At 47.3% G+C, this 10,301-nt stretch overlaps 1 protein-coding gene across 3 annotated transcripts in view; it reads left to right on the forward strand.

Annotated features, from left to right (window-relative positions):
• NIM1K (NIM1 serine/threonine protein kinase) overlaps nt 1-10,301 on the forward strand; it is a 64,019-nt gene that overhangs the window by 50,743 nt on the left and 2,975 nt on the right. For 2 of the 3 annotated variants that reach the window (XM_033110361.1, XM_033110360.1), the window contains 2 exons: nt 2,663-2,931; nt 5,074-5,947. In XM_033110361.1, the coding sequence (XP_032966252.1) occupies nt 2,663-2,931; nt 5,074-5,820 (1,016 nt within the window). In that variant the 3' untranslated portion in view covers nt 5,821-5,947. Of the gene's footprint in view, nt 1-2,662; nt 2,932-5,073; nt 5,948-10,301 lie in introns of those variants that run through there. The other variant, XR_004423511.1, reaches the window with a different exon arrangement.

The raw sequence follows: 10,301 nt of genomic DNA on the forward strand, positions 1-10,301 counted from the left end.
GAGCCCACTGGCCCATGTGGGAATCGAACCGGCAGCCTTCGGCATTAGGAGCACAGAGCTCCAACCGCCTGAGCCACCGGGCCAGCCCCCAAGGCTACATTTCTTAACACAACTGCCAAGGCTCTGGATTCTCTGACCCCTGCCTGGTTTGGGACCACTCCCCCTTATTCTGTGTGTCCAGCATAGCGGGCTCCTCTCAGGTCCTCAAACACACCTGCCATTCCCACGGCCAAGTGTTGGGCCTTCCTCCCCACTTCCTGGTTACAACTGTGTCCTTTCTTGGGGAGACCTTTCATTTCCCTCTCTGTACCCCTTCCTAACATGTGCCACGTTTGTACTAAGCGCTTTTTTCAAATTCTCTTTCTCATTGGACAGTAGGAATAGTGTCTGTTTTTCTCATTGCCTGAGGCGTACGTAGTAGGTACTCAACTGAACATTTGTTGGAAGAACGGATTTAGAGCATGGCACAGCAGTTTCTATCTCTCAATGACAATTCGGAATCCCAGGGCTTTTTAAATGTGGTATATGACAGTGCATGTATATTGTGAGGCACGGCTGTAATCTGATTTACCACACAGTGGAGGAGACAGGTCCGGACTAGAGTGAGGCCATCCAGACGCCCCACTCTGGGAGCACAACCTTTGCTAAGAACGACCCAAATATAAACTTTTAAAAAGTAAAATAAAACTAGAATTGTGCTAACGGGAGGTTGATGACAGCAGCCTCTACTGCAGCATGACCTGCTTCTCGAGCACTCACAACGTGGGGAACGGTGTGCAGCGGCCACGCACGCACAGCAGGGAGGGGCGGAGGCGGGGGCCCCACTTCCTTAGAAGTTGGGGGAGGACCAGGGAGGAGCAGTGGCCTCTTCTTCAGACCGCCATCTGCCAGATTCAAGGGCGGAATTCATTGTTCTAGCCATTCAAAGAATAGCTCGCCCAATAGGCTACACAAAACCAGAAGTTTCTGTTTTGGGTAACACAGTGGGCAAGGTCCATTGCTGGGGCCGAGGTTACTGCCCCGAGGGTTCTGCTCGGTTATGGCCTGCCTCCTCCTTCCCCAGGATGGCCTGCTCAGACCCCAGTGGACCCTGCCTCTTTCCATTCTAGAAGCCCTCGTGGACCTACTTTAACATACCGATAACACTCCTATTTTGAACTAGCAGCGTCTATTTTCATGGGGATAACTACTGTGCCAAAGCTCTTCAAAGCAGTTGTTTTCCAAATCGGTCAAACAAGCACCCTGAGATTTTGTTCTCCCCATTTACTTGCCTGGAAAATCCTTCTTAACTAATAGAAAGTCTGGTCCAGTTGGAACCAAAAAAATGAATGAAGGTTTACTTTGGAGTAGAGATTCATTCATTTTCAAACATTAACCATTTTTATTACACAATTACTCTATATTAACTGTATAATTAGACTGTATAAGTAATTATAGGAAAATCAGAAAATACAGATAAGGAAACCAATTTTAAAGAAAAACCATCCATGATACCCTTATAAATAAAATAATTATTCTAAACATTTTGGTGAATATCTCGTCAGATGTTTTTCTATGCAAATGTGGTATTTGTATTTTTTTCCTCACTGGTTCCATATTGAACATCTTTTCACATCAATAAATAGAGATCAACATCATTATTTTGATAGCTGCATAGCATGCCATCTCTCTGCTGGACACCTGAGCTGTTCCCAACCAGTATCGTACCCAGGCAATCTTGTACATATGTCATATTATTTCTGTAAGATTAATTGCCAAAAGTGAAATAGCTAAGTCAAAGAGTGTGACCATTTTTAAGGCTCTCAATGCCTAAATACCAAACTACGGTCCAGAACCACATACCAATTCATGCTCCCTCCGGCAGTACACTGCAGTGCCTGTGCCCTCATGTCCTTACCAACACACCACACACTGAGTACGGTGTGTCCAGGCACTGACCCGGTCAGATCCAACAGCCCACACGGTGAGGGAGGTAGTGGAAGAGACCAATGAGGAGTCAACATGTATAGGCCAGTGTGCCAAGGTGGTAGTACAGAGAATACACCAAGTCTGGACTTCATGACCTTCCAAGGACAGGTGTTGTAGAAGGCTTCCTGGAAGAGGTCGGTTCTGAGGCAGGCCACCAGGAGTTAACTGAGCAAAGAATGGGGACGGGGCATGAACCAGATGAAAGAAATGATCCAGGCAGAGGAAAGGTCCCAGGCGGGAATAGTCAGTCCCTTTTCAGGGAACAACAAAAATTTCTGTAGCAGTTGGATTGAAATTGTGCTGGAGGAAGTAAGGATTGGGGACAGGAGTAGAGGGTGAAGAGGCTGAAAAGAGGGGTTGGGGCTGATAAGAGGAGCTTTCTTGCTGAGCAAAGGAGCTTTAACTTTATCCAGGAAACTGTATAAAAACCATCAGACTCCTGTGCTGGGGGGCAGAAGTGGGCATAAAACCTGTGAGTGGAAGACACACTGGTAATCAGCGAGGGATAAGCACTGATGTTGAACTCAAGAATTGTGCTCTCTCATCACCGCGGATGAGCTCTGTGAGCTCAGGCACAGTCTTTTCATGTGTGTGTCTAGTAAAATAAAGGGGCCGATCTAGGTCCCTGCCAGGTCTAAATTTCTGTGAGCCTGTGAACACTGGCACATACTTTGACTTTTTTTTTTCCCCCCAGAAAAGGTGGCCATTAAGATCTTGGACAAGACCAAGTTGGACCAGAAAACCCAACGGCTACTGTCCCGCGAAATCTCCAGCATGGAGAAACTGCACCACCCCAATGTCATCCGCCTTTACGAAGTCGTGGAGACCCTCTCCAAGCTCCACTTGGTCATGGAGTATGCAGGGGGTGGGGAACTCTTTGGCAAAATTAGCACCGAAGGGAAGCTCTCCGAACCAGAAAGCAAGCTCATCTTCTCCCAGATTGTGTCTGCCGTGAAGCACATGGTGAGCGGGGGCGAGGAATGCGAGTCTCGCTTACATCCCCCCCACAAAGGGAGCATGGGGGTTCAGTGTTCCATCATCCAAGTGTCCCAGAGGGCTTTAGTCCTACAAGGGCAGAAAGTAGTCCCTTCTGGGAGAGTCAGAAGCTCAGCTGGGATCATGTTCCTTGCCTCTGAAGCAATGCCCAAGGCTCTCCAGTGATAGGGCAGCCTCTGGGCCTGGCAGAGTTGGCAGGGGTCAGTCAGAGCAGCCGGGTGACCACCACCCACTCGTTGGCCACACCCATTTCTCCAACCCCATCTTCCACTACCCAGAGAGCTGGCTCCTTGCTGCTGCTTCGTCTTGCCTTCCTAACCTTGTGTCAAAGATTTTCTCTCCCTTGTTAACACATCTCGCATGACAAATCCTAGCCACACTTCATGACCCAGTTCAGTTCTGTCTGTCGCTGAAACTTTGTTCAATCTCACATCAGCACACATCGATCTTTCTTGACTTTGGTGAACTCCTTTAGCTCTGGCTGCCTCTGTGCTCAGCACAGAGCACATGTGCTCAGCACATTAACAATTCATTATATCATTCTTGTCTCAGTTCTGCAATCATTTCTTTAGATAAATCTGGATTCCTGAAGCACACTCTCTAGTTCCTTTAAGAGCCGGTTCTTCTGTGCCCTTTCTATTGTTGCCCTTATTGCTGGGCACACAGGAGGAAGTTGACCTGCAGATCTGACTACCTTTCAATGACTCTGTTAGTACAAAATACTGGTTGCTCTGGACTCTTTACCCAGATCCCAGTCCAACTGGCAGAAAAAAGACACTTGCCTGGGGTCAATATCAGTTAAGAGGCTGTTTCTAGTTCACCCCTTTGTGTGGAAGTTGTGGGTCAAGGATGGGGATCAGTGACCTCCTGGACAAATTATTAGCAGGGGAGTTAGTGACCTGAGAGACCCAAGATAGTAGTTGGGAGGAGAGAGGGAGGAAAAACTAGTGAGCAAGAGAGAAGAACCTGGTTGTGATGGTGGGGCGTGTTCCTGACTTGTGGTAACACCAGTTGTCATTTAAGTGGCCTATACTGTGGTGAACCGTCCATGGCCAGGGAACAAGCCAGACCCGTATCATGCAATAGAACGAAGGGAAAAGAATATTCCATATTCTACCTGGAAAAGGAATCTGGTGGGAAAGCAGAGAATCCAGCAGTGGAGGGTACAGAGTGAGTCCTCTGAAGCTGTGTGCCCTGACATTTCTCCCAGCTCTCTAGGCTGCAAAGAGGAAGGGTGAATCATAGACATAGGTCCCAATGTTATTATTGAGTGTGCTTACTGTGTGCCAGGACCCTGCTGAGCACTGCAGATACAGCGTCACATGCAGTTCTCACGACAGCCTTACGAGCTGTGCATCAGTGTCCCATTTTGCAAAGAAGAAAACTGATGTGCACATTACACAGCTGGTGTTGTTAAACCTGGAGTCAAGCAAGCTGTCAGGCTCCAAACCCTGATTTCTTACCCCAGGAGGCCCATCGGGAAAAGTAACATTAAACCGTTTTCCAAGAGCCCTTAGGACTGAACAGGTCAAGGGACCTCAAGATTGTCTGTCTGGCTTCAGAATGCAAGGGTGGAGTGGGGCGTGTGCTCACAACCCACAGTGGGACCTGCTGCCACAAGCTTGTCAAACATAGTCTCGTTCGTCCCTTCTACTAAATTCTGTAAAGGAGCCCACCTAAAGGAGCACGGTGGGATGGCAGGAGGAGGTGCTCCAAGCCTTCTTGGGGTTGGCCCGAGTCAAGAGATTTCCTGGCTCAGCCAGGAAAACCGTCTATGGCCTCAAAAATGAAGGGTTACTGTCTCATTGTGTTTCGGAACGTGTAGATTCATAAGATCTGGGTCTTATTTCTGGCATAATTTCCTGAGTCCATAAGTGTGGAACAGACCCCAACACCTACTCCACAAAATAGAACTTTCATCTCTGGGGCACGTAGGTGTTGTGTTTGGCTAAAGGTTATGACAGGACAGCTCTCGAGGTTTGCCGGCATAAATAATCTCCATGGAATTTCTGTCATTATTTCATCTTGCTGTTTTAGAGCAACGGATGTATTTTTTTATGTTGGTATTTTACTTTGGAAATGATCATTTTCCCATGTCTTCTTCCACAGCACGAAAACCAAATTATTCATAGAGACTTGAAAGCAGAAAATGTATTCTATACCAGTAATACTTGTGTAAAGGTGGGTGATTTTGGATTCAGTACAGTAAGTAAAAAAGGTGAAATGCTGAATACCTTCTGCGGGTCTCCCCCCTACGCTGCGCCCGAGCTTTTCCGAGACGAGCACTACGTGGGCGTGTACGTGGATATCTGGGCCCTGGGAGTGCTTCTGTACTTCATGGTGAGTGGCACCATGCCATTTCGGGCAGAGACCGTGGCCAAACTGAAGAAGAGCATTCTCGAGGGCACATACAATGTGCCTCCAGACGTGTCTGAGCCCTGCCTCCAACTCATCCGGGGAGTCCTTCAGCCGGTACCCACCGAGAGGTATGGCATCGACTCTATCATGAACAATGAATGGATGCAAGGGGTGCCATACCCCACCCCTCTGGAACCTTTCCAACTGGACCCCAAACATTTGTCAGACACCAGCACCCTCAAAGAAGAAGAAAATGAGGTCAAAAGCACTTTAGAACACTTGGGTATTACAGAAGAGCATATTCGAAATAACCAAGGGAGAGATGCCCGCAGCTCCATCACAGGAGTCTATCGAATCATTTTACATAGAGTCCAAAGGAAAAAGGCTTCGGAAAGTATCCCAATAATACTACCAGACCCTAAAGGAAGGGACCTAAAGAAAGGGTCCCGTGTCTACAGAAGCATAAGACACACATCCAAATTTTGTTCAATTTTATAAATTGCACTAGACTGTTGGTAATTAACCAAGATCACTGTTGCTGCTTTTAAATTTTTCACGGAGAACTTGGTGGAGACATTTTTGTAATTTTTAAATAAATTTAAATTTAAGGTATGTATTTCCTCCTTCCCCCCACCACCAAAAAAGTCTATTGGCTCCTATTCTGACTTGATTTGTGATCTTCTCGTGTTCTCAAACTCTAGCATTCATTCATTTAATCAAGAAATAGTTACTCAGTGCCCATTATGTGCCAGGCACTGTTTCAGGTGCAGGGGAAACAGCAAAGAATTAAAAAAGCCAGGTTCTTCCCGTCTTATGCAGGATATTCTAGTGCTAGACAAAGGCACTAACAAAAAGAATGTTTTTAAACAAAAATATTAGTGATAAATGCTATGCGGAGAATTCAAAGAGGGTGATGTGATATTAGAAGCTTGCTGCTTTGAATTAGATCACTAGGGATCTACTTTGAATAGATGACAATCTGAGATCTGAATGAGAAGCAGGAGTGACTCTCGAAAAGCAAGTAAAGAGCATTCCAGGAAGCTGCTAGGGGTTATAGACTGGCTTCTTCCCCAATGAGCCTAAGACAAAGGCTTCCATGCAGAGTAGTTTCTTTGGGAAGTGATCCTAGCCAGCAGGCGTGAGGGGCAGGGAAGAGACACGGGGAAAGCCAATACAAATTGGCTAGAGCTACAGGTGACTGGTGTTCAGTCCTGCAGGATTCTGAGGAGCCTTAGGAAACACCTCTCAGGTATTTGCCCAGGGAATAAAAGGGGAAAACATTTATCCATGAGCTCCTGATCACCACAGGTCAAGAGTGGTCCCACAGTGTTGCCTGCCCTGAACTCCCAGATTATGCTGTGTGAGTGCCAAATGCGTTCCCTGTGCTTCCCATGCCTTAGTGTCAGAGAAGCCCTGGAGTGGGAAGATACACACCACTGACCTGAGACAAGATGTGGTCATGTAGGAGCCTGCATGGAAACGGTCACTGCATCGGTGCCTGGAGGAAGAAGTGTAGCTGAGGGGCTGTCCGACACAGCCCACCACTGGCTCTACTCAGATTCCTGCTCTAAGTCCAGTCCATTAGTCATCCTCTTCTAGGGGGTGGGACTTAATGCAGCAGGATTAGTAGAACAAGCTACAGCAGTGGTCCTCAAGTTCTAGTGCATCAGAATCACCTGGAGGGCTTGTCAAACCAGACTGTGAGGCCCCACCCCCCCGAGTTTTTGATTCGGTATGTCTGGGGTGGGGCCCAAGAATTTGTATTTCTAATGAGTTTCGGTTATGCTGCAGTTGCTAGTCAGGGACCACACTTTGAAAACCACTAAGTGACAGTCATTACTGCAGCTGGTCCTAAGGCTAGACTCACCCCTCCGTCTCTCCCTCACCCATTCTAAATTTCCCTCATCTTTGGCCAGCATTTCAGCATGTCTAGATTGACCCAGACCTTTATTATCAAAGGATCTGAGCCTTTCATTGCCTTGCCCTTGTCAGGCCATGGTTGCTACAATTGCTTGCTTGCTGTTACCATGAGGCCCACAAGTGATACTTCAGTGAATCTCTTGGGTTCCAGACATATTCCTCTTTACCTCTTTATGATAATTAGGGGCAATAATCTCTCCACCAGGATAATAACTCCTTTCTTTGCCTGCTTTTCCACTGGCATGGAGATCCTGGCAACGTGACCATGTGACAGTTTGTAGATTCCAGTTCCCTGGACCCTTACTGGGTCCCCTAGTGAAAGCATTCCCCTGCCCCCAGAACCAAAACCTCTCATCTAGTTGAGCCTAGGTTGTAGGAAAGAGAAGTAAAAATTCTTCTAGTGGGTCACTGATGGCGATGCTGAGAGAAGTCAATCCTACTTCTATTCATTGGTCCCCAGACCTATGTATTTTAACAATAGGGGGATAGATCTATCAGCCATTGTGAGAGCATGCACACTGGATCGTGGAGAACAGCACCTCGACCCTGCAGGTACTGCCTCAGCTGGTGCCTTCGCTGAGCTACCCCACTGCTCTATTTACGCGGGCTGCTTCTGGTGTTGAGGTACACATGCAGATGAGTAGATCCTGTGGTTGCTCAAGTGCCCATTGCCCCACTGCCTTTGCAAAAAGTGGTCCTTGGGTGATGTTATGTGAGACACCATTGCAACGGATCAGATATTCTGTCTGTTGTAGCCTGATTATTGGAGGATACACCGCAGGCAGGGAAGGCAAACCCACATCCCGAGATGTCAACTCCAGTAAGAAATCACTGCTGTGCCATCTGAATTTACGGCTGTGGATCTGATAATGCCCAGCTCATGAGGAGACACCTCCGTTTGCTTGGCCCCTTAATGTCCCATAATCAGGTGCTCAGACTCTAGGAGGGCTCAGTAGCATGCCAGGAGCCTGTGTAGCTCTCTCTGTGGCAGACAGAGACCCTGCAGGGCTGTGCTGTAACCTTCTGCTGGAGCTGCCAGAGACTCCAGAGTAATCTTCACCGCCACATGTACGAGCCAGAGTAGCAGCGCAGTTTGGACCGAAGCCTGAAACTGGATCTTTGTGTGTGTGTGGGAGCCACTCGAAGCTGGTAGCCTTGATAAACGGGTTAGAGGAATATCCCAAGTACAGTATGTGCTTCCAAAACCCCGAGACGCCTGTGAAATGCTGTGCCTCTATCCCAGCGCTAAGGAGTACGAGGTGCAACAAATTGTCCTTTACCGTAAAGGAGTATGTAGGTCACTGGTCCTCTAAATATTTCCTCAGGGTGGCCGGTCCCTGTTTATCACCCACATGCTGGCACACATAAATCGTACTAGGGCATCAGGAGTACCTGCCACTTCCTGTTGCCAAATCCAGCTTGAATGCTGTTTCTGCAGAATGGTCAAGGTCCTTCTAGACCACACTGTGACATAGAGCGGGAGATTTAACGTCGCCTATGGGCAATGAATAATTGCTGGTCATCCCAGAGAAATGTGAACTGCTTTTGATCCCCCTTTCTGATGGAAATTAAGAATGAATGCAATCACTGCCGATCAATGCCAGAGCTTCCAGTCAGCACCACAGCCAGCAAGGCAGTTACAGCAAGTTAATGGCAGTCCACCATCATCCTCTATTACCCACCTGCTCTTTGGGGGAGTCTGATGAGTAAGTGAAGTGAATGAGGTTACGCTGGAGCCCTTTACCTCTGTGTGCTTTCAAATTTTGGATGTTGACACTGAGAGCTGCATTTCCTCCTGGGACTGCTCCTGATTTACTAACATGGCACATTTTCAAAGGTTCCCATGTGGCTCTTCCTCCCATAATGGCTCTTACTCCACATGTCAGGGGTCTAAATATATTTATCCCAAATATACGCATATACTTGGAGACTGGGGTAAGAGCCCCAAGGTGGGACCCACTGTGAGACAGACTTTGGCCAGAACTCCATCTATCACCTGGTTTCAACAGACCCTGTCTACACAGAGGGTCGTAATGGTATTCAGGGTTCCTTGGAATCCTTTTCAGTTTAGAGCTTTTATCCAACAGTCCTTAAAAATTCTGGGTATGTATATTGCATATACCTGTGGCAGCAGGGCTTTTCCTCAAAAAGACCCGGCCTCCCCTTCACGGTGCACTAGATTCGTATAGTAACTTAGATCTGGGACCATGATTTTCTCATTGTAACAGGCTACAGCAGCCTTCTGTTTACCAGCTTGCCTTTCTTGTTTTGGGTTGTACAAGTCAAGTAACACTCTAGGCAACTGTCACTCGGAACTCTATGATCTGTTAGCCATTGTTACCAAGCCCTGCAGATCAAGGCATCGTAATTTCCATTCCAGCCTTACCACCCATTGTATTGTGTCCACCTCACCTCTGACATTTAAGTAATAACACATGGGCTCTATCATTCAAGAACCCCACCATCCCTTTATCATAGCATGTCCAGTTCTATGGCAGCATTTTCTGTCAACATTTGTCTTCAGTAGGCAGCCATCACTGAAATTTCCAGATGCTGAGCATTCTTTATTGCCTCAGGATCCAAAGCTGGTCACCTCTGGCGGTGGGGTCATCATTCCACCTACTACAAACAGCAATGGGGTGTTTGCCATGACTGATGAGTAAACCAGCTCCAACCTCCTTTCTTGTGGGCCTGACTGCTTTGTAAGATTATTCTGGGTATCAATTGTCTTAGCCTCAGTTCTCCGTAACAGCACAGCCTGAGACAAAAACTTGCAGGCAAGTCATTTATTTAGGAAATGATCCCTGGATACAGGAGAGATACACAGGAGTACAACGGAACAGAGGAAAGCCAATATAAAGATACACTGCTGAATTGGCCATAGAAAAATTCTGCAGAATTTTCTGAATGTTTGCCAGAACTGTCTGCCCAGGGAATAAAAGGAGGAAGCATTTATCCAACAGTAAGTGACCATTGGTCAATGGTGACCCCATGGGAACCTAACACCTCTGCACTTTTGGGCTGTGAAACTGTGAGAACAAAATGAATTCTGTGGGGAT

Source organism: Rhinolophus ferrumequinum, chromosome 7 (assembly GCF_004115265.2).
Source record: "Rhinolophus ferrumequinum isolate MPI-CBG mRhiFer1 chromosome 7, mRhiFer1_v1.p, whole genome shotgun sequence".
NCBI classification, from domain to species: Eukaryota; Metazoa; Chordata; class Mammalia; order Chiroptera; family Rhinolophidae; genus Rhinolophus; species Rhinolophus ferrumequinum.